At 34.5% G+C, this 25,875-nt stretch overlaps 1 protein-coding gene across 24 annotated transcripts; it reads right to left on the bottom strand.

Annotated features, from left to right (window-relative positions):
* Positions 1-19,025: 19,025 nt before the first annotated feature.
* On the bottom strand, positions 19,026-23,125 carry LOC131167789 (E3 ubiquitin-protein ligase At4g11680-like). 24 transcript variants are annotated; one of them, XM_058126878.1, is made up of 7 exons: positions 22,986-23,125; positions 22,718-22,802; positions 22,530-22,603; positions 22,068-22,389; positions 21,322-21,945; positions 19,757-20,135; positions 19,026-19,579 (listed from the first exon to the last, which is right to left on the bottom strand). In XM_058126878.1, the coding sequence occupies exons 5-7, from the start codon at positions 21,822-21,824 to the stop codon at positions 19,433-19,435; spliced, it is 1,029 nt and encodes a 342-aa protein (XP_057982861.1). In that variant the 5' UTR covers positions 21,825-21,945; positions 22,068-22,389; positions 22,530-22,603; positions 22,718-22,802; positions 22,986-23,125; the 3' UTR covers positions 19,026-19,432. The 24 variants fall into 24 exon arrangements, with proteins under 24 accessions (XP_057982861.1, XP_057982870.1, XP_057982802.1 ...); XM_058126887.1 differs by having other exon boundaries at positions 22,947-23,106; XM_058126819.1 differs by having other exon boundaries at positions 22,068-22,436; positions 22,718-23,122.
* Positions 23,126-25,875: the final 2,750 nt, after the last annotated feature.

Here is a 25,875-nt window from a genome sequence, read left to right as displayed (position 1 = left end):
CATGAGTTTAGTCCAAAAATCCACTATTCGAGCTCAATTACCACTGATTGTTTGAAGATTACAAAAGAAGTGTTAAGATTGTCCTAATTGATCAAGAAAAGACAGAAAATGAAGAATGAGTAGAAGAAAGAACAAGAAATACACATGCGCATTAAATGAAATGTCAATGCCGACCCAAATACATATCACAAGGACATTACACATATTTTCCACGTATAAAGATTCTTCAACCGGTTAATGTCTCAGATGTATTCACGACAAGTTTGTGAATAAGTTGATCTAGGGTGGTCTCAGTTGGATATGGTGAGTAGGTGATAAGATGCTAGGATGAAGGACTCGACACCTCATAGATAGGCTAGATCCTTTCCAGACTAGTCCACTCCGTACATTTACCGTTGTTCCTTTCAATATGTGGGATGTTTGATCGCGACACTCTTCCTCACATATCACAAGCGAACCCATTTTCTTTGAGTTTTTTTTAGGGTATTCCAGTTAGGCTGAGTCAAAGCGACCGTTCTATAGGTGTCCACTGGTACCCTAGGTGTACTGAGTCACACACATCACACACACCTCGAGAGTTTACCTGTTTATACCCAAACTTATATTACTGCATTAACTCCGATTGTGCCACTGATTAAGTTCATGTGAGTATATTGCTCTTAAATGACTTATAAACGATGAAACTTGCATGAGTGACGTGCTTTGGAGTTGTGTATATTGAATATGAACAAGTCTGTGTGACATTCAGTTATATTCTTGTATGTGAAACGGTATGGTTATGTCGCATGTGCATCGATTTCATGATCACTGGAGTTTGTAGTTGTAAACACTGCCCTGAAATTCATTCGCGTCATTTGCTAGAGATTAGCAAAACGTTAGTTGGGGGGGTGTGATTAAGCGCCAAAACTGCGTAATTGGGCACTTTAACCCGGTCTTTACGGGGTATATTTTTAATTAAATGTCCAAATTTGTCTAATATTTTAATAAAGTGTCACATTTATCATTCTTGAACTTTAGTGCACCATTTATAAATTTTTGGTAATTTTTTGTCGCAGGAAAAGTTCTGGGAATCAAAATCGACATCTATTCGTATTTCGTGCATAACTTTTCCGTCCAAACTCCAATCGAGACAATTCAAATTTCTAGAGAAAGAGGAAAGGATTATCTACAACTTTAGTGTTTCAAGTTTTGCAAGAAACGGGTTCTAGGAGGGTCAAATTTTGCGATGAACAAAGAATAAAAAAAATAATATATATATATATAAGGACATGTGATGTGACCCGACCATGCAAGCCGGGTCAAATCCAATTATGGTTGGGTTGGCAACACGGGTCCTAAGGTAGCATTCCCTTTCCCTTTTAAAGCCTTTTTTCCTCCTTCTTTTCTCTTGTGTTGCGCACCAGCCCATGCCTTCTCTTTCCCTTAGCTTTTCTCCTTTCTCACTCTCTCCTTCTCTCTATTTTTGTTATCACTCTCTCTTCCTCTCTGTTTCCCTTTCCCTTATTCTCTGCCTTCTTTTTCTCAGCATCTTTTCCCCTCCCTTTCCTACTCTCCTCTTTCCTTCAGCTTCTCAGATCTCTCCCAAATACCCTGCACTTCTCCTTGTTGCCTACGATCCGTGCACACAGCTGCTCCAGTGAGGTCCACCATAGCACTGAGCACCACCATCTTCTCCTTCTCATTCTCCCCAGCAGCAGTGCTGCCAGCTGCTCCGGCCAGCCATGCCAACACCAACCCGAGCACAGCAACTCCTCCGCACCAGTGCTGCACAGCTCCAACACAGCCTCCCTCGGGTTCCTCTGCTGCAACCCCCTCGGCCACTCTAGCAACAGCAGCACAAATTCGGGAGCTCTCTTCTCTCACTCTCTCTTTTCTTATTTCTTTCTTCTGTTTTTACATTAGTTACATGTTAATGTTTTATATATATATATTATGTTTTATGGAAGAACTTGAGGCTTATTTAATGATGGACTTAGTATTTAGTTTTTAGTATTCAGTTGCATGTTATTTCGTTTTGTTACATGTTATTTAGTTTTTACTTAGTTGTTATTGAAATTATTTGTTTAATCAAATTAGGTCCGAGTTAGTTCTAAAATAAAAATGAAAAAAAAATAAAATAAAAAAAGAAAAAGAAAGTGTTTTGTTTGAAGTTTTTCCCAAGATTTAATTTTTTTTTTTTTTTTATCAAAGGTCGGTTTAGTTAGTGTCGGTTTTATCAAAGCTCGTATTTTTACTGTGTTCCGTACTCGTTCAAGCGTTAGAGTTTTAATGTGTTTGCATTTTGGTTCAAGATCTTATTTTGGTTAAAGGTCCGATTTTTATTGCGTGCATGTGCGTTTGGTTGAGTTTCCATTACATATTTTTAATTCCGGGTTCAAAGTTGTCATTTTTAATTAGTGCGTGTTTGATGTTCCTTAGGTAGATTAGAGTTTCTATCTTTATTATTTACTTTAATGCATGCTAGGTCTAGGGTTTTAATTCGTGTGTTTGTCTAATTTATCGAAAGGAATCTCAACAATCTTGAAAAACCTTGAATTTGAACCAAGTTCGGTGCATTTTTGTTTTCGATTGAACAAACATGAAATTTGAGATTAAAACGCATTCCCTAAGGAGACGATCTAGCCCTTGGGCTGAATATTACACAACGTAACTCTTATACTTGGGATAACTTCCGAGCTACTCATTTTTCGAGTGAGTCACATAAGTTATTACCTTACCCTGTTGCATAAGCACTCATCCCAAACCCTTTAGAGACACGTCGCTATAGATCACAAAACCACCATCCCCAGAAGGAATGGTCAAAACCAGAGCAGTAACCAGTCAGTGCTTCAACTCTTAAAAGCATGAGCAATCCAATGTTCTCTACTCGGCCTGCTTGAAAATCTACTAAGTATTCTTACTGCGTATGCAATGTCAGGTCTAGTTAAATCAGTTGCATATCTCAGGCTACCAACAATGCTATTATATTTCTCTTGATTAACCACTTCATTTTCATTCTTAACATGAAATAAGTGATTATGTTAATCAAAAGGAGTAGTAACATGCTTGCAATTATTATAGTCATATTTATTCAAAAATATTTCAATGTAATGTGACTGATCATGTGACAACCCGAATAAAAATGGAATTTAAATAATAAAGAGGAATGGAAATGGGAAACAGTAGCAAAAGGAGGAAGTTGACTTCGCGTTCGTCGATGACATTGCACTTTGGAAGGAATAATAGAAGAAAATTACCAGGGCTTCGTCGATGAATACAGGGGATTCATTAACAAAGGTATAAGAGAATTCGTAGACCAAGGTATTAGAGAATTCGTCGACGAAGACAGGATTCGTCGATGAAGAAATACCAAGAGAGGTTTGAGCCGACTGAATTTCGTCGATGAGGACTGAATTTCGTCGACGAAATTAATGAAGGATTCGTTTACGAATTCCCTACTCTATAAGTATCAAAATCCGAAATTTTATCTTCTTCATTAAGCTACTCTCTCCCTCTCTCTCCTCTCTTCGGTTTTCTCTCTCTCTCCTCAATTTTGGGCCAGTTTTACGCCGGATCGATAATCCGAAGTCACCACGACGCTCCTGGGGAAGTTCTCTCCAAATCTGCCGGAGCGGATCGTTGGTGAAAGCAAGTTGGAAATCATCCTTGAGTTGAGATAAGACTTTTAAAGCCGAATTTGGTCTTGCAATAGTTATAGAAAATGATGTATGCATGAAAATACTGAGGTTTAATACTGGAAATTTTCAGTTTCAGGGTATTGATTAGGAAATCTTACGGGGGTCAGGCTAGGATATTTTAGGGGCTTTCTTAATAACCAGGTAAGGGAATAAACTAAAACAGTTATTTTTCATGCAAATTATTATTAATTATGAGTAAATTTATTTTCAGAAAAGCATATGTTATATTTGTATATTACGGATGAAATGTATGTTTGGGAAATACTGCTATCATGTTGAAATGTATATATATGTATGAGATGCCATAAAATTATGATTTTAGAATAAGAAGTATGACTTTATATAGCGTATGTGTGGCTTGAATATTGTTTTACGAGAAGTATATTATGATATGAAAGATTTTATGAGCAAAGTATGTTTTCAGGTATTATGAAAAGATATGTTATGTTATGATGATTTGACGAATACGTGATGATTAATTTATTTTCAGAATGTATATATATACCTGAAATGATTCCGGCGCGAGGCTGTGTAAATATGAAATGATGTCGGCACGAGGCCGTAATTATGTTATGTTCGGCACGAAGCCGTAATTATGTTATGTTCGACACGAGGCCGTAATTATATTATGTTCGGCACGAGGCCATAATTACGATATTTTCGGCACGAGGCCGTAATGATGTTATATATGATCATGTATTATATGTTATCAGAACCCAGATGTTAGTTTAGTTCAGTTCAGGGGCTTAGTACCGTAGCTTATAGATAAGATGTTTATGATTAGATTAGTGCTAACCACCCCACGGGGGGGTGGGAGATGGATAGTTGATGTGGCTTTTAGTAGAGTGTAGACGTCCACTTGGCAGTCTGGATCAAGGTGTGGCGGGCCCATCGTACTTACAGACATTTTTTACTCTGCAGTGGTCGACCAGCCATTGTTGGGTCCCGCCTTCAAACTGCACAACTCGTCATGAGGGATAATACATGACACCAGCTAACTATTCATCCTGGGTATATTTTTAGTATTGCAGTTATAACAAATGTTTTATGTATGTTATGATTTATTAATGTAATAACCCAAAAAAAAAAAAGAATTTAAAAAATTAATTAATTAAAATTAATAATCAATTAATTAGTTAAATATTATTAAATTGATGTATTAAATAAACAAATAAAAAGAAATAGTATGAAAAAAAAGAGTAATTATTAAATAATTAATGAATTAATTAAATATTATTAAATTAATTAAATAAATAAAAGAATAGTTAAAAAAAAAATTGGAATAAAGATATATATATAAAATATGTTAGTTTAATGTACATATAATAGTATTACGTTAATGTAAGTAAAAAAAAAGATAAAGAAAGTTAAAAAGTTACCTGAAGCATTACCTTCTTCTTCAGCCTCTCTGCGTCTCTGTTTCCTACGCCATCCACTCCTCCGTCTCCACCTCTCTCTCTCCCTTCATTTCTCGATGAATACTCAACCGATTGAGAAACAAAAGGTGTCATTGGGTTCCTAACTCCACCACCGACATTTCTATTGGAGCGAATTTGTCGTGGGAACGGCTTAGGCATTGCTCCTGGGGAAAGGTAATTTTTCCCCAATTTCTCAATTTTTGGTTAAATCTACTATTAAATCGACAATCAGGCACAACCATCGGGTCCTAATCGTCGTTGTCGTCATTTTGGTATAGGTAATTTTTTAATTGAGGTTTTTTAGGCCCTACTCCAAAGCGAGAGTGGGATTTGGGAAATTTGGCAATTTGGCTAAATTTAAGGGTATATTTATTTATTTAGGAATTATGACCCTAGGATATATTTAAATAATATTTTATTCAAGAATAATTTATTGGAATTATGAATTTAATTTCAGGGTTCGGATGAGCGCCGCAGGTATTTTTTGGAGTTCCTATTGGCGTAATTAAAGAAACTAGGTAAGGGGAAAAATATATATTAAATCAGAATTTTATAAATTTAATAGAAAAATAAATTATGTTATATGTACGTGTATATGTTTCGGTATGGGTAAAATGTCAACTGTTTAAATTATATTTCCTTCGAATTTAGGGTTGTTTATTAGATATGTATATACGAAAATGAACTTATGAAAGTGGGAAATATTTTCAAGATAATTAAGTAAGAAATGAAAGGTATTTTCAGTATATAAACATTAAATGTTGGTTGGCTTATTTTACAGGTAGTGTACGAATTTTATTGCTAAATTATGTGGCATGAGAATCTGTGCAAATATATGTTAAATGTATGAGATGCAGGCTAAGTAAGTAAAGCAATGAAAATAAAATATGATATGGACAATGTTGCCTGTGTACGTTAAATGCAACCATGTAAATGTAAGACAACTGAAAGACAGTCATGTTAGCAGATCTAGCATACTTCTGTGTAGACTAACTGATGATAGTTAAAAGGAACTGTGTTAGCAAATCTAGTACGTTTCTATGTAGACTAACTGATGATGGCTAAAGACCAACTGTAGTACGAAGTAATGAAATCAAATGTTATGCAATGAAATGACGATGAAATGGTAATGAAATGAAATGACAAAGGTAAATGATGTAAATGGGAAAGAGCCACTTAAAGTGAAACAAAATGCAAAGTTAAGTTATGAACATGAATGAATGTGTATGAATGTATAATGACAGAAAGAATGATGTATTATGATATTAAAAGTATGTATGTACGTAGAACATATTACGATTGGGCGAGGCATATCTTTCGCCTGAGGGCTTGCTGAATAAGACGAGTGCACTAGTAACTACAGATGTGGCAGTAGCCGCATAATGTACTAGGGCAGAGGGAACCTACTTGTATGGGCGGGTTGATTTCCCTATCCTTAGGGCCTTTGCCATTAAACTATTGTTGAATGCGTGAGTACGAGATCAATTTAACACTTGAGGGCTTACTGAGTAAGATGAGTGCTCTGATATGTTTTAATTGTGACCTAAGTATCAGAGCAGAGGGGTGCTCCTTGTATGGGCGGGTAATCACCCCTATCCTTGGGTAATCTCATGGGTTAAACATTTGTATGCATTTGATTAGGATCAGAAAATGGTTTCAGGAAATTATGTTAATGATTTGCAAATATTATAAAATGATATGTATAATCTCATGATGGCCACACGCTGAGTTTAATATATTGTTTCTTCCCTTACTGAAATGTGTCTCACCCGAATATGAATTTATTTATTTTTTCAGGATTTCCCAGGATCGAGCTTTGAGAGCTCGAGATTTTATAACATTTTTGGAAGATATAAAAAAAAGGTATATTTTTATGTTAATTTTGATATGTATATTTTATATTTTATGTCTTTATGTTTTAAGTCAGTTATGAAAGGATAGTTGTGAAACATACTAGTATTAGTGGATAATGTTTTGGAGACATGTATATATTTGAATACTAGTGGATGATTAATTTATTATGGATTATGAATTATCAGGGATTTTATTAGGTATAACGCACCGGACCCGAGTTTAAGGGTTCGGGGCGTTACAATTAACAAATATGAAAGTATATGTTTATCCAGTATGATATGATGAATGTTTACAGAGTTTGAAATGTACTGTATATGTATAAGTGCCTTAAATATTCATATTGCCACACAGCTGTATTTAGTTTATTTCCCCTTACCGAGAAGTGTCTCACCCCCTAACATTAAATGATTTTCAGGAAACTTAGAGAGACCAGCGGGTCAGAGCCGCCGTTAAGTGATTGGAGTTTCCTTACTAGAAGGGTAAGCGTTGAACTAGGATCGAGAGTTTTTGTTATATGATCCTAGAGTTATTTTGAATTTTTGGAGGTTGTATATAGTAACAGTATTTTTATGATACAATAAACTCTGGTATTATGTTTTATGGTTAGATTTTTGAGATTTTATGTTTACTGCTGCTTAGGTTTCTGCTGTGATTGACAAGTGTCCCCATTACCGACGGGTTTGGGTCGACTTTTCCATTTGTTATGTTACATTTCATATTAAGAAATTGAGGTCGTTACAGATCAAGAAATATACCATCCCACAATCTTGTAATTTTCATGCCTAAAATAATATTAGTCTCATTTAAATCTTTCATCTTAAAATGTTTTTTGAGAATTGTTTTTGTTTTATTTATGACATGCAAATTTGAACAAAAAATGAGCAAGTCATTCACATAGAGACTAATAATAACATGTGAATCTTACCAAGATTTATAGTACATACACTTGTCAGTGTCATTTGATTTATATCCATTATCGATCATGCAAAAATCAAACTTGTCGACATATTTAAATATTTTAAATATTAGTCCCCGCCTCTTACACCAAAAAGCCCTGCTCCATCGTCGCCACTATCATGAGCATTACTACCTCCGGGATCCATCCTATAATAACATCAAATTATCCTGAGAATTCAAACCTTATAATATTGTTCTATCTAAAATACCCCACACTTCCTATCACTAATTTAAGGTCTAGTCCTACCATATAAAAATAGAAATCGATGATAGTTTACTATGGTTTTCCTAAAATCGTCACCCCAGGAAAATCATAGAAACCACCCTGAAATTCTACCTCCATACCACATAACAGAACCCTAAATTCTCATCCTAATTCCCCAACATCAACTCACTAATATCCTGTTCCATTCCTCTTAAAATTTCATTCCTATATTCTGGTATTATTTTCAGCTATACTCTAGAGTCTGCAGAACCTAACAACCTAGGCTCTGATACCAAACTATATTGACCTGAAATTTCATACCATTTTTTTTATAAAATAAAATACAAAATCATATACTCTAATAATATCTGCTATAACATCTTAGGCCCCAAGTGAGCACTGAGGAAACCTAATTATATTATATACCTATGCAGCGGAAAAACATAAAATTGTCCATCCATATAAACAATACCAAAATTCTAGTAACTCATCCCAACCTTACATGCATATATACGCATTCCCCAGTATCATTTTCTCAAAAATACTGTCTCCTATATACACTTACCCAGAAAAAGGGTAGTGTACTCGCCTTCTCTATCTACGCGCCTGATCCGCTCGCCAAACTGGATCACCTAAAAAATATTAAATCACTGGGATGAGACAACGCTTAGTAAGAGGAAATATGCTATTACTAGTGTGTGGCAATTAAATTTTATAAATTCTATACTGACAATATCTAAAACTGTAAAAGCTGGTAAAAGAATATACAATATAACTTGCATCTATCGTAATTTAAGGTATAACTGTATTATCTGAGTTTTCTACTTTTTCATACTTCTAGTATCATACTATATCTGTTGATATTTCGTAAATCTGTATACATATACATAACTGAGATGTTTACCCTAGAAAATTATACGTCATGATTTAACCCCTCATGACAAGATTGTGCGGCCCGTAGGCGGGACTTAATCCAGGTTGGCCTACCAAGTAAGTCAACTGTAACTCTACCAACCCTTAGTTCAGCCAAACTACAACCTCTCCTATGCACGAAACTGGTAACTACCTCGTCAAACCGGCCACCTCAACCCAGTCTTTTGGGGATTCTACAATCCCTCCAGGCACGGTTGCAGAAACCTTCCACACACTATCTAAGATGTGTGGTTGCACTTTGATCCTGTAATAGCAATGGTACCGTGCTCTGATAACTGAATATTTACTGAACTGATTCATCAGGGTCTGATACTATATAGTACTGAAATACATAATTATCTTACTATTTCATCATGATTCCAAAATAACCATAACATTGAAGGCTAATCCTAAATATACTATACTATCTGTACTGTAACAACCTGCTTAATTTTTACATTTTTTCCTTTCCCTTAAAAATAATACAAAATATGTATAATAAATCCAGCATATCATAATCAACCTGAATCCGTGGGTACCAGGGATATAACAGAAACATAAACGGAAGCCTAAGCAGTAGGAAACATAAAATCATAATATCATATACACAAAACCATCTATCTCAATACCAGAGTTACTACATTCATTGTATTTAGGTATATACATCCCAAAAAGAAAGTCCTAGGGACATTTCCCACAAAATTCATCTATCTCTACCAAAACTTACCCTTCAGAGAGCGCAGATCAACAGTACTAAATCAACGGAGCTTTACCCGCTTTCCTATCAGGGGTTCCTGAAATGTTTATAAAATTTTGGGGTGAGACACATCTCAGTAAGGAAAATAAACTAATACTAGTATATGGCAACACAAGTATTTTCGTGTTCTATATATAATTATACATAAACATATCAGTATAATTGTCTGTATCATAACTGGGAAACATATATTCTCATATCATGACAGAACATACATGATTTTCATTAACATAATTCATCTCATATAATATAATACCAAAAACAACCCTGGTAGGTTAGCTGGTTGTTGTCATGTATTACCCCCACATGGCTGGGTTGTGTGGCTCGAAAGCGGGACCTGACAATGGTTGGCCAACCACTGCCAAGTCAAAAGTATAGTCTGTAAGTCTAATGGGTCTGTCAGACTTGGTCTGTACACCATGGGCCCTCACACTTCTTAATACCACATCGACCATCAAACCTCACGCCACTCCATACAGCAGTGTTAACACAAATATCATGATGAATCATGAACATATATGTAGAGACCCAAATTTGTATAAGCTGGATTCATCAACGAAGGGTCACGTTTGTCGACAAAGACCTTCAGAGCATCGTCGACGAAATTGAAAGCCTCATTGACGAGCAAATACTGAGCGGATCAGAGAATATCTAGAACTTGGACTTGGCGACGAAGGGATGGCCTCGTCGATGAGCTGTGTGGTGGATTCGTCGACGAAGATGCCGCCTCGTCGACGAGTTGGACTTGGTCAAAGACCCTATAAATATCCATTTTAGTTGCTTAGAAGCTAAGTTTGCTTCCAAACTCTCTCTCTCTCTCTCTCTCTCTCTCTCTCTCTACCAACGAAATATCTCTCTCTCTAAGATTCTTCGTCGTTAGTCATCGATTTCCAAAAACGGACGGTAGTGCGTGGATCAGAAGAGGAAACTCTACAATTTTAGTGAATCGAATCGTCGTTTCAGATATTTTTGGGTTTTTCCCAAAAATCGAGGTAAGGATCAGATTTCAATTTTGATTGGATATTTGGATAGTAGTCGAAAATATAGTAAGGTTATGTTCTGTGGTTTTAGGTTTCCAGGATCTCGGGTTATCGGTTTGGATCATTTTCATACGAAGTTTCGTTTCGAGTTTAGGTAAAGGGAAATTGATTACAACTGCAGTTTTGGAAAATTAAACTTCTAAAAAACTAGTTTATATTTATATGTATGATTTAACTGCTTATTTGCTAAATTCTACCGAGTAAAAATGTCGATTTTACGATTTTTGGTAAAAACTAAGATTTTGGCATATGATCTCCAAACCTTATGAAAACTACTTTTTTACATTTATATTTACTTTTTCATTTAAATGATGTTTACTGGATTTTTGTCATTTAGCGAATTTTAGGACTAAACTCATGTGATATATGTTGAAATGGAAATGTATGAATTTTCTATACTATTGATAAAGATTATGGGAACGGAGTTCTAATTTGTTATACTGGAAATGTGGAAAACAGAGGTCGGTTATACATCGAGCTGTATATATGTAAAAAGGATAAATCGGGTGGATAGAGGCCGGTTTGAACCCGATGTGATTATCTGAATTTGTGAAAATACTCTAAAATTGCACAAGTTATTATATTTTGTTATAAATTGAATATATGATAAATGAAACCACAGCTTACTACTATATGGAGTTGAAAGATACTCCAGTAATAGGGGTTGAAAGATACTCCAATGTAAGAAGTTGAAAAAGCTACATTAATGGAGTTGAAAGTGTAAAGACCCGAAAAATTAAAATAAAAAATATATATAAAATAGATAAAATAACAAAAAAAAAAAAAAAGGAATGACGTGGGAAAAAGAAAAAAAATTAAAAATTAAAAAAACTAAATTAAATTAAGATAAATTAAATAATTAAATAACTAGTTGTTAAATTAAATATTATTGCATTGGATTTTAAAAAAAAACTAATTAAAATAATATATATATAATATATATATATATATATATATATATATATATAAGGTAAACTTCCTGAAGCAAAAGCTTCAGGAAGAAGATTTGCAGAAGAGACTCACGCACCCTTCCCCCCTGAGATTTCTTCTATGCGCCACAACCGTCTCTATCTCCGTCTCTCTCTACCTCTCAATTTCATGGCGGATCGGAAAATGGAAGGTATCGTTAGATTCCTAACTCCGCCACCGACATTTCTACTGGAGTAAATTTGTCATGAGAACGGCTTAGGCACTGCTCTTGGGAAAGGTAATTTTTCCTCATTTTTTCAATTTCTCTTTAAATTTGTTGTTAAATCGACGATCGGGTACTACCATGTGGTCCTAGTTGCGATTGTCGTCATTTTAACGTAGGTAAACTTCCAATTGGGGTTTTCTAGACCCCACTCCAAAGCGAGAGTGAAATTTTGGAAAATTAGCAAATTGATTATATTTGCAGGTATAACTGTTAATTTGAAAATTATGACCCCAAAAAATATTTAAATAGTATTTTATTTAGGGTTAATTTAATGGAATTATGAATTAAATTTCAAGGTCCAGGTGAGCGCCGCAGGCATCTTTTTGGGGTCCCTGTTGGCGTAGTGCAAGAAATCAGATAAGGGAATCAAATTTTTTATAAATTTAATGAAAAATAAATTGTGTTATAAGTACGTGTATATGTTTCGGTATGGGTTTAAAATGCCAACTGTTTAAATTATGTTTTTTTAAGTTTAAGGTTGTTTATTAGATACGTATATGTGAAAATGAACCGATGAAAGTGAAAAAATATTTTCAAGATAATTATGTAAAAAATGAAAGGTATATTTTCATAATATAAATGTTAAATGTAGGTTAACTTATTTTATAAGAAATATATGTGTATGAATTTTACTGCTAAATTGTGTGGCATAAGTAAAATAGAATTTTGTGTGAAATTATGTTATATATACGAGATGCAAGATATGCAGAAAATGAAATGAGTATGAAAATGATATATGAAATATGCTACATGTGAGTGTTAATACAATCATGGAAACAACCATGGCTGAAAAGATGCCGACCACGGCTGAAAGGATGTCGAAGCTAACCAATCATGATTGAAAAGATACCGACCACGGCTGAAAGGATACCGACCACGGCTGAAAGAATGTCGAAGCTAACTAACCACGGCTGAAAGGATGCCGACCACGGCTGAAAGAATGCCGAAACTAACCAAACATGGCTGAAAAGATGTCGACCACGACTAAAAGGATGCCGAAGCTAACCAACCATGGCTGAAATGATGACGAGTATTTATGAATTAAAATAAAAATGAGTATGAAATGAAAATGAAATGGAAAATGAATGAAATGGAAATGAAATGTGAAATGTGAATAATGTAAAATGGGAAAGAGTCACGTAAAGTGAAATGAAATGAAAAGTAAAAGATGAGAACATGAATAGTTGAGAGATGCGGAATAATGGCAAACAAAATAATGTATTATGGTATTAACAGTATTTATGCTAGTAGAACATGTTACATTTGGGCGAGGCCAACTCTTTGCCCGAGGGCTTGCTGAGAAAGGCGAGTGCACTGGTTGTATCAGGTGTAGCAATAGGCTGCATAACATGTTAGGGCAAAAGGAAACTACTTGTATGGGCGGGTAGATTTCCCTATTCTTGGGAGCCTTCGCCGGTAAACTTTTGTATGAACTATGTGAGTACAAAATCAATTTATCACTTGAGAGCTTACTGAGTAAGGTGGGTGCCCTGGTATGCTTTCGCTGTGACCTTTGGGTTTCCAAATGTATCAGAGCAGAGGGGTACTACTTGTATGGGCGGGTAATCACCCCTATTCTTGGGTAATCTCGTGAGTTAAATCTCTGCATGTGTTTGAATATGATCAGAAAATGATTTTAGAAATTATGTTAAAGATTTGCAAATGTTAAATATTATGTTGATTATAAACTCATGTTAGCCACACACTATTTTAATATATTGTTTCTTCCCTTACTGAGATGTGTCTCACCCGAATATGAACTAATCTTTTTCACGACCTCCACGAGATCGAGCTTAGAGAGCTCGAGCTGTTATAGCACCTTTGAGGAAAAGGGTATAATTTTGATGTTTTTGGGAATGTAAATATTTTATGTATTATGTTTAAGTCTTCTTAGTGATAGATGTTTGTGAAACATACTGAAATTTGGGGATTATGTTTTGGAGATATGTATTTATGTGAATACAGGTGGATGTATGATGTATGTTAGAACATAGATGGATGTAGAAAACTCTGGTGTTGTATTTGTTAAAAGATTTTAGTTATGTTTTCCGCTACATAAATGATATTAGAATGTGTATTATTAGGTAAATGAATTGATTAGTAGCACTCCGGGCCCACTTAGGGGGTCGGGGCATTATAGATGGTATCAGAGCAATGTTCAGCCGCAAATGTGATTAATTTCACATCGCTTGGATATGGAAATGTTAGAGTATTAGGTTAGAGATGATTTATACCAGAGTATAGGAAAAGTTAGGATAAGGATGCTAGATGGATAGGTCAGGTTAGGTGTTGAGGAGTAGGTTTAGTGTAGGGAAGTATAGGATTTTTTCTTATACCTCGGAGGTGGAAATCCCTTGGCGGACTTCTATGATTTTCTAGTTCAGTCGACGATCTCAGAAAACCACGGTAAATCCATCGATGGTGATGTTTCTTAACCGTGGGAATGGTCCTTATATGGAGAACTTGGATGTGTATTGGATTTAAAGTATATAATTGTGGTTGAGATTATGATGTGAGATATGATAAATCGTAAAATTATGGAAATGAAAGATCGGGTAACAAATTTCGGGACGAAATTTCTTAAGGAGGGGAGAATGTAAATACCTGAAAAATTAAAACGATTGAAACAAAAAATATAAAATAGATAAAATAACAAATAAATAAATAAAGGAATGACGTGGGAAAATTTTTAAAAAAAATTAAAATTTAAAAAAATTAAAAATTAAAAAAATTAAATTAAATTAAATTAAATTAAATAATTAAATAACTAATTGTTAAATTAAATATTATTGCATTGGATTTAAAAAAAACTAATTAAAATAAGATATATACATATATATATATATATAAGGTAAACTTCCTGAAGCAAAAGCTTTAGGAAAAAGATTTGCAGAAAAGACTCACGCACCCCTCCCTCCTGAAATTTCTTCTGTGCGTTGCAGTCGTCTCTATCTCCATCTCTCTCTACCTCTCAATTTCTCGACGGATTGGAAAACGGAAGGTACCGTTATATTCCTAACTGTGCCTTACCAACATTTCTACTGGAGCAGATTTGTCGTGAGAACGGCTTATATCGACGATTGGGTACCACCACGTGGTCCTAGTCGTGACTGTCATCATTTTGACATAGGTAAACTTCTAATTGGGGTTTTCTAGGTCTCACTCCAAAGCGAGAGTGGGATTTGGGAAAATTAGCAAATTGATTATATTTGCGAGTATAACTGTTAATATGAAAATTATGACCCTAGAGAATATTTAAATAGTATTTTATTTAGGGTTAATTTAATGGAATTAGGAATTTAATTTCAGGATCCGGATGAGAGCCACAGGCATCTTTTCGGGGTCCCTGTTGGCGTAGTGCAAGAAATCAGGTAAGGGAAAAAATATATATTAAATCAGAATTTTTATAAATTTAATGAAAAATAAATTGTATTATAAGTACGTGTATACGTTTCGGTATGGGTTTAAAATGTCAAGTGTTTAAATTATGTTTTTTCGAGTTTAGGGCTGTTTGTTAGATACGTATATGTGAAAATGAACTGATGAAAGTGAAAAAATATTTTCAGGATAATTATGTAAGAAATGAAATATATATTTTCAGAATATAAATGTTAAATGTAGGTTGGCTTATTTTATAAGAAATATATGTGTATGAATTTTACTGCTAAATTGTGTGGCATGAGTAAAATAGAATTTTGTGTGGAATTATGTTATACATACGCGATGCGAGATATACAGGAAATGAAATGAGTATGAAAATAATATATGAAATATGCTGCATGTGAGTGTTAATACAATCATGGAAACAACCACGGCTGAAAAGATGTCGACCACGGCTGAAAGGATGCCGAAACTAACCAATCACGGCTGAAAAGATGCCGACCACGGCTGAAAGGATGCCGAAACTAACTAATCACGGCTGAAAAGATGCTGACCATGGCTGAAAGGATGTCGAAGCTAACCAATCACGGCTGAAAAGATGCTGACCATGGCTGAAAGGATGCCAAAGTTAACCAACCACGGCTGAAAAGATGCCGACCACAGATGAAAGGATGTCGAAGCTAGCCAACCACGGCTAAAAAGATGCCGAGTATTTAGCTGGTTGTTGTCATGTATTACCCCCACATAATTGGGTTGTGTGACCTGAAGGCGGGACCTGACAGTAGTTGGCCGACCACTGCCAAGTCAAAAGTACAGTCTGTAAGTTCGATCGGTCTGCCAGAGCTAGTTCGTACACTAGGGGCGCTTACACTTCTTAAACCCACATCGACCATCCAACCTCACGCCACTCCGTACAGTAGCGTTAACACAAATATCATGATGAATCATGAACACATAGCATCGATACTGTGCAAGTGCTAACATAAACCAAACCAACCAGATTCTGATAACATATAACATATATTGAAATTGTGATACATGGATATTTCATACCATTAATTACCAAATCAATATCATCATATTGTTTTGCATATTTATATACATCATGAAAATCATCGGCCCGTACGCCGGCAAATCATATCCATAGCACGACCCGTACACCAAAAAATCATATACATAGCACGACCCGTACGCCGACAAATCATATAAAATTCTCGACCTGTACACCGGTTTTCCATTATAAAAATTCATATCTTTATCATATTTTCAAAAAACAGTATTTCATTATAAATTCTACTCATGCCACACGAAATAAGTTTCATACATATTTAAACATATCATCTTTTACAGCAGTATTTCCCAAACATAAACATATATAAATATATTTATTTTACTGAAATCAAATGTTGTAATAACATACATACATTTTCATAAAATAACTAGTTTAGTTTATCCCCTTACCTTATTCCTAAAAAAAGCCCCTAAAATAAGCAGTCCCACACCCGCAGGGTTCCCCGTTCAACACCTTGAAAACGACATTTCCCAAAACTAAACTTCAGTATTTCTACGCGTACTACGCTTTCTACAAATGTCAAGAGGTAAAATATTGAGTAGAAAGTCTTATCCTAGATTTGGGATGAATTCCAAACTAGCCCCACCAACGATCCACTCCAGCAAATATGTTGAGAACTTCCCCAGGAGTGTCGTGGTGGCTTCGGATCATCGAACCGGCGAAGAACGGACCCAAAAAGCTAGAGAGAAGTGAGGGGAACCGAAGAGAGTGTGTGTGTGTAGTGAGAGAGAGAGAGAGAGAGAGAGAGAGAGAGAGAGAGAGAGAGAGAGAGAGAGAGAGAGAGAGAGAGAGATTCTGCGGCCAAATTAAGCTAAAAAATTGCGTTAATCACTATTTTATACACTGGCCTTCGTCGATGAGCCACGTCACCTCATCGACGAGTTGTCATCGACGAGGTCATGAAGACAACTCGTCGATGAACTCTCCCCTCGTTGACGAAATTTAGAATCACCCAAAACCCCTCTCGTTATTTTCTCATCGACGAAGAGTACACTCATCAACGAGCCCAATACGTCGCGTCGTCGACGAACGCTTCTGTTTACCCCCTTTTTAATTTCCTTTTCTCCCTTCCTTTTATTATCAAAATATTATAACTCCTCTGAGTCACTACATGTACTATGTAAACTGTAATACCATAGTGTTATGGAAAATAAACATAACACCGGAAACTGATTTGAAAATATTATATTATATGAGTTGTATAAACTATAGTAACATAGTGTTCTGGTTTCAGTATTTTGGAAAACCATGGTCGTAGTGATCTTAAAAAAAATAAAAAATAAAAAAATTAAATTAAATTAAATTAAATTTTAATTTTAAATTATTATTATTAATTAAATAATATAATATAATATTATAATAAAATATATATTATATATATAACCTTCTAGGAAGGAATTCCTGAGGAAGGAGAAGCAGAGGCGCAGGTCCTCCGTTCCCCTCGTCCCCTCTCTCCCACTTTCCTCAATCTCGTCTCCAATATTCGGCCAATTGGAAACCCAAAGATACCATTGGGTTCCTATCACCGCCATCGACAATCCTACTAGAGCGGATTTGTCGTAGGAACGACGTAGGCATGAATTTTCCATTCTCGCTCAGATATAGAGACGTTAATTGATTCAAGATGTTTAGTGTCCACAAAAACATTTTAAACAGAGTAATTGGCCTTAGCATCAGTTTAAATTAAGGATTTTATTTAAGAAAATAAAAACATAAACTTTTTAATTATATTTTTGTATACCAAATATTATTTTTAAAAAATATTTTTACATGATTAAAAATTATAAAAAAATCAAATGTTAATCATACTTAAAATTAAAATTTTTATTTATTTAATACATTTTTAATTTCTTCTTATTTTGCTTGACAATCTAATATATATATATATACATAAGTCAATTACCTCGTATCTTTCATTTCATTGCGTTTCTTTATATTTTCCTAGTCTCAAAGGCCCTTTCCTTCCAAAGAAACCCAATCTCCAACAAACCTAAAGGAACCCACTCTATTGTACTGGTTTGTGGGTTCGGCCTACTTGTGTTTTTATTTAATTTGTATTTAATTTTCTTTTTATTATATTTGTACTATATTCCTAACAAAGTAATTGGCCTTAGCATTAGTTTAAATTAAAGATTTTATTTAAGAAAATAAAAAAATAAAAACATAAACTTTTTAATTATATTTTTGTATACCAAATATTATTTTAAAAAAATATTTATTTTTAATTTCTTCTTATTTTGCTTGACAATCTAATATATATATACATAAGTCAATTACCTTGTATCTTTCATTTCATTGCTTTTCTTTATGTTTTCCTAGTCTCAAAGGCCCTTTCCTTCCAAAGAAACCCAATCTATTGTACTAGTTCGTGGGTTCGGCCAACTTCTAAATCGTATTTGTATTTAATTTTTTTTTTTTATTATATTTGTACTATATTCCTAACACATATTTTTTCTCTCATTCTATTTTTATTTTTATTTTTTATTGAAACCACATTCATTACATTTACCCGAAAATCCTTCATTCATTTCACTGCAATAAAAGGAGGATGACAATGTAATAAAATTATAGTCACTCCATTAACCATTATTTAGTACAGGTAAATGTATTCCATTCATCATTATTAATAATTCAAAAAAACAAAAAACAAAAATGCATATACAAGTATTGGGGTATCCTCTGGGAGCAATGGAATGTGCTACCCAATGGAAGCAGGGTTACAACATCATCAATTCCTGCAAAAGTATCTTCTCCAAGATAAAATAGAAATTTCAATGTAGTCTCGGTCACTGGTGAGCTCCACTGTACAATGAATAAACTCACTCAAGTAACCATGCAGATTCACATAGAACAAAACACAAGAAAGAGAAAGGAAAAGAAAGTATGCAAAAAAAAAAATTTGTTTTTAAAAATTTTTAAAACAAACCCCCCTTCAGTTCAGATGGCCATTTTCAGCTTGCCTTTTCACCTGACTATTTCTTGTTTACAAAGAGGACAGCAAGATATAATTCTGAGCCATTGATCCACACACTTGAGGTGAAACATATGGGAACAAGGCAGCTGCCTCACCTCTTCCTTGTCTCTATATTTGGCTAGGCAGATGCAGCATTCCTATTTAACAAAGCAGAATAGAAGAAACTCATTAGGTTCCACAAGGATCAAATTAAGAGACAAGTTTGACAACTTTCCCAGTTTAATCAGGCTAAACAACAATCTAATGGACAGTTTCCCGACTGGGTTTAGCTGCATATAGTTGTGGGTTCCAACTTTCAAGCCTGTGAAACTTACTAGACTTTCATTTGCGAGGGCCGTGTCACAATCACTGCCGTTGCTGAGCTCTAATGAGTCGATTGCTTTGTATCTCCAACTGGGTATCTTGGAGATTTGATCATCAGATGCCCCACGATCGATGGACCCCATGTTCATGTTGTATCCGAGTAGGTTGCTGACCAAAGGCACACAGCAACATAGCAACAAGAAAAGGAGGAAAGGAAAGGAGTAGCTGACAGCGTTCCAAGCAAGCAGAGAGATGCAGAGCACATGAAGCTTCGGAGCACGATGGAAAGATCCCAAGCGAGAATCGAAGACCCAAACATTACCCATCACAAACCATATTGCAAAGAAGAGCTCAATGGAGGTCCGAAACCTGTTCATTAAATGCGAGCTCCTGCGTGTATCATACATCAGTTAAAAAGCACAAAACTGCAAATATCAAGTAAACATATGTGCACTACTTTCAAAAATTGAAGAGAGAACTTTCTGTATAAGAAGCATATCGCAATCAAAGGCATGAAAAAGAAGCAAGATTAGGTGAATTGTTTATACACACCATAAGAATATTTGCCTAAACATGTCTTTAAACCATGAGGGCCAGGATCAATAATGCATAGTTTTTAATTATGTCTGCTATGATGGATTTCTTATGGTCCTCCAAATGAGTGCAGTTACACTCAAGCGCCCTTTATAAATTATCATAACTTTTTATTTCCATTGAAGAAAAAAATCTTCTGTATGCGTGGCACATATCAATCAAAAGCATGAAAAAACAAGCAAGATTTTGTGTATGGCTCCCATAAACTCGAAGAATATTTGTCTAAGCTTGCTTTTAAATCATGATGACCAGGATGCATCATTCACAGTTTTTTAAAAATGTCTGCCTTTCACCACTGATGAGATGATGGATTTCTTGAGGTTCAAAAGCATGAAAAAACAAGCAAGATTTTGTGTATGGCTCCCATAAACTCGAAGAATATTTGTCTAAGCTTGCTTTTAAACCATGATGACCAGGATGCATCATTCACAGTTTTTTTAAAATGTCTGCCTTTCACCACCGATGAGATGATGGATTTCTTGAGGGTCTCCAAATACGAGAAAAATTTCGACTCAAGTACCTTTAATAAGTCAACATAACCTTTTTGTTGTTGTGTTACTAATAATTTTGAAATTGCGAAGATAGTAGTTCATTAACTACTCTGGTGAATTTCCCAAATAATTCATAAAGTGCTTTTAAACTTATTGGTTACTTCTAAGTTCTAATATGGCATGCTGACAACGTACAGATTTTTTTTTAAAGGTACATTAGAAGTCTCAAACTGCAGACCTAAAACCTAACCACACCCCACTCTACCAGCTACCACCAGGCCAAGTTCTTGTTGGCAGATAACCCTCTTTCTATTAATAAACCTCTTTGCACAACTCAAGATTCACAGTTGAATTATTCCCCAAATATTTGTCAACATAATTATCATACTAATCCCAATTTGCACAGAAGATTTAAACACCATGAGACTAATTCACAGGAGGAGGAAAAATAAAAGAAAAGAAAAGGAGGGGCTTGAAAGTATAAAGGATACCTGAATTCTTCATCTCCCCTCTGCTGCTCTATGTCGGAGTGGCTCACACCGTCTGCTTGATTTATACACGTATGCCAATAGCGCCAATAAAGCAGTAGCAAACTGAGAAGGCAGCCAAAATCATACCCAATAATCCATAATCTCATAGGCCAGACCGGCTTCTCCGCTCTAGAAATTGCCAAAGTTAGTGATGTGATGCTTATTTGAACAGCTAAAGCTAAGAACTCCAGCACCATCCAGGTGCCAGAATTGAAAGGATTGGACCCAAGGTTTGATCTTGACCCATTCTGGTAGTGGAATACTCTTCTTAGGAAGCTGAACCACCTTGCTCTAGATATCCTCATTGCTATTCTTATCAAGAGCGAGGAGGGGGCGACGCGAGGTGACCTGTTCCGGACACCTGCAGCGATACGATCTTCTCCAGCTGGAGAAATCGACGAAAATGAAACAGGAGTAGCAGAACTACACAACGACTCAGGCGGAAAAAAGTAACGGGTATTCATGGGGAAGCAATAAATATGAGCTTATTCTAGATACAGCAGACAAAGCTCAGTTGATCATGAAGAAGCACGTATCACAGATTGAGTTGTAGAAGACTGGCGACGCGTCATTTTCAGCATTAAGCTTCGATTGAAATTGGCTTATCAGCATGAATTCTATAGAACTTGTACTCAAAAAGATAATAATAATAGAAATCACATAAGCCAAACACATATGGGTTGTAATTAAGATCCTTTTTCACTCACAATATTTCAAGAATTCTCCCCTCATGTCCCATGAAAGAACAGAGATTTTGAGAATACCAGAGCGGTCAGGCAGCAGCAGCTGATGTAAAGCTTCCAGTTCCTACACATATGATTAAGCAAGCCAGACTCTCCAATTCTGAACCAAGACCAACTTCTAGCAGACACAAATCTTCAAACACCCAGTGCTCATTTTGTCCAAATCTTAAGCTTCCAGCAAAAACCATGAGATGGGTTTGTTGTTAAGCATGATCCTCCAGCTGAACAACTTCAAATCCTCAAAGCCCCACAACTATAAACTTCGAAGGCCCCAATTCTCAAATATCTTCAAATCAAATCATAGCAAAAAGAAAAAGGTACCAAGTCATGAACCTACGGCAAATAACTCTAATGGTTAAGCAACATCAAACCTCAAAGGCACCAATTTTGAAATCAAACCACATAAATAAATACCAAAGCATGAACCTGAGGGGGAGAACTCTAATGGGTAGCCTCAGATGGATCCCAATACGATCACGATCCAACCCATGTCGCAGCAACTGCAAATAAAAAGGGATTGGGCAACAGCAGCAGAGAAGGTGGGTTTGAGATGGTGACCAAGAATCGAACGGCTTTGCTTTGGTTCCAAGGGAATCGGAGGGAAAGAAACTAACCGTTGGCCTAACTTGAACTCCCCTCTGGCTGTTCTTGTTTGTGTAATAAGCAACGATGAGATAATGAGAGCAACCGCGGCTTCAACTGCAAATATGAAACATGAGAGAATTCAGAAAAAAGCAAAGACGGGTACTTGTAGTATTGGGATAAACGTTGAGGTGTCATCACTTTGATTTGATTTTTTATTATTGTTTTTTGAAGTGTGCAAGCAGATATTTTGATATTTACATTTGCCAATTTCGTTGTATGAAAAAATTAAAATATAACTTTGAAAGCTGGCGGGTACAGTGGTTGTGAGATTCTGAGATTGGCCACCTAATCCAACCCATCTGTTAATTCTATTATGTTGGGGAAGCACCAGGCACGGCCCCCTCCTCTACTCACCTTCTATCCTCGCCACATCTTCCTTCCATATTTTAGGAGCTAGTGCAAAAATTTGATCTCACATGTCACATCCCATTTCCTAACCAAGTCACATTCAATTTTATTCAAAATTTATCTTTTTTTTTTAAAAAAAATTAATGAACCTAATTCATAAAACTTAAGACTTAATTTTTTATTGTTATTGTGAACCCATCTAATTGCTATCTATTAAAAAAATCTATTTTCATTTTAAATTCTCTCATGATTTTTTTCTTGAATTTTATTCTCTTGGATATCATAAAAATTATAAAGAGTAATTTTAAATATATTATTTTGTCAAAATATAATGAATTTCAATTAGTAGATGAAATTTGAACATTTTGTTTTAATGTCAATTACATTTATAAAATTTAAAAATATTTTTTTATCACATGAAGCTATCGTATATTTTAAATCATCATTTAAACTTTCAAAAGATTTTAATTTTTTATTTTTCTATTGTTTCATCTTTTTCATTTTATTTGATTACGCATTTATTAGGATTTGTCTATAATAGTTATAATTTTCAAAACGATATAGCATTAACTCGTTGATTCATCAGTAACGATTCAAATATTTTGAACGAAAACTAACTTTTCAAAGTAGCACATTTTTGTATATATTTTTTCTACTATTGTATACTTATATTTTTAATTAATAATTAATATTTTGTGAAAAACTTCTAGAAAAATCTTATATTATTTTTTATTTATCCTTAACTTTATTTTTTAGTCAAATCGCTGAACTTAATGAATAAGTTTTTAGTCAATTTGGGAATGCCACTTTGCTAACCAAGGAAAACGCCACGTGGTGCAATCCCACAGGTGCCAAGTCATGTTTCTCCTTCAACGTTTGAAAGCACATCCTTCCAGAAAAAAAAGAAAAATCTAAGTAATAAACTTCTGGCGGGCCTCCAGATGTCTCAATCGTGACTAGGCAAGAATGTTAGGGAAGCTAGCACGCAATTTGCAACAACGTGTAAGGCTGGGATCTACGTGGCATGCCACGTGGATGAATCATACGGTGAAAGATGCATGACAAGGAAGTCTGGAACATTGACAAGATAATTTGTGTCAAAACAAAATAAAATATTTTTATTAATGAAGAAACAGGGGAGATATGGTCGGCCCTATGAGGCATGGTAGGTGGGACACGCAGAAGGACTGGAATTTGGGCATGATTCACATTGGTTTGGGCCTCTGCACATTTGCAGTTTGCATACCCTAAGAGTAAAATCAAATTAATCGATGGAACGATTCTGTTAGATTAAAAATTTATTCAATTTGATTCGATTTTTACTTTTATTGAATTTTAATTTTTGATTTTTTATTCGATTTTTGGATTCGATCTATTTTGAGTTCTATTAAATATGAAATTTCTGTCCGTTCGGTTAATGAAATTTTTTAACTGATTTTTTTCGGTTAATTCGATTAATTAGCCGAATTTACTGTACTTACCGAATGATCACCCCTAATCTTTACTCATGTTATACTTTCTCTATGTTTATCCTTTTAAAAAAAAAATGCAAATGCTGAATTATCGATTGTTAAAAATAGCAAGAAGTTACAATCTCGTTTGAAATCTAAAAAATATTTTTTTAAAAAATGAAAATACATTTTTTTTCATGTTTAATTATTACAAAAGTGGAAAGAAAATCAAATATATAGGAAAATAACAAATAAAATTTTAATTTTATGCATAATTAGTATTTGATTTTTAACTTTTAATTATGTTGAAATATATTTTATTTTAAATGATATTTAATATCGAGAGAAAAAATACGAAAAAGAATGTATTTCCTTCTTATGCAAAAGGGTATATTAGAAAAAATGAGAATGTGAGAGACCTAATAACTGGAGGTAGCAAAATAACTAACTATATCTCAAGATGCCGATGAAAGAGAGAAATAAAATTTTAAGTAATAAATATGAAACAAACCATATATTATGGGGAATTTATAAAAGAGACTCCTCCCTCTACTTGTTCCTGTGCACGTATTTTATACATTAGACGTATGACAAATTATTCTTATTATTATGTGACTTAATAACTAAAATAGAGATGTCATTTAAAAAAAATATAAGTAATATGTAGATAATTTTGTAATACTTGTGAAAACTAAGGATGCCATGGAGTGGAATAATTTGTTAGAAAAAGAAAAACCATTAATGGGAATGGGTGAATTGTGTGGTAACGTGAAAATGAGCTTTTAGAAAGAAAAAAATATAATTTTGAGCATGGTTTGAAAACTTAGATAAGACTAGTCGGTTCAATTTGATTCAATTGAAATCGGTCACCAAGTCAATTCTCTCAACTCACTAGAACCAGAAATGCATTGAACCCAAATTGACCCGATCAAATTGGTCATTTGCTTTGAAAAGAAAAACAAATATTTAGATAATGATAATGATAGAGGCTTGACTTGAACCTAGTGCACATGGGATAGAGAGCATAAGTTTTTTTTTTTTTTTTTATTACGCACCGGGTTACCACGTGAGAGCATATGTTTTAGTAGTACACTAGTTTGTTAGCTTGCATTAAGTGAGATAGCATATTTTATGTATTGTGCACTTAAGACTAAAGTTACTTTTCCAAGCAAATAAATTCTATTTTCTTTTAATAAAATAAAATAAGCTAAGTGAAATAATAAAATAGCTACACACTAGTACAAGAAATACATCAACTTCAACTAATATTTTTTAAATAAAAATATAAATATAAATTATAAAGAATATTTTTTGAAAACAATAAAAGT

Source organism: Malania oleifera, chromosome 1 (assembly GCF_029873635.1).
Source record: "Malania oleifera isolate guangnan ecotype guangnan chromosome 1, ASM2987363v1, whole genome shotgun sequence".
Taxonomy (NCBI): Eukaryota; Viridiplantae; Streptophyta; class Magnoliopsida; order Santalales; family Ximeniaceae; genus Malania; species Malania oleifera.
This window is presented reverse-complemented; position numbering and strand designations above follow the sequence as displayed.

Excerpts from the sequence above, each read along its gene's own strand:
- LOC131167789 (XM_058126742.1), bottom strand. The coding sequence starts at position 21,824 with ATGAATACCCGTTACTTTTTTCCGCCTGAGTCGTTGTGTAGTTCTGCT. Across the intron at positions 20,136-21,321 it reads AGGGGAGATGAAGAATTCAG|GAGCTCGCATTTAATGAACA; the intron begins GTATCCTTTATA and ends TGATACACGCAG.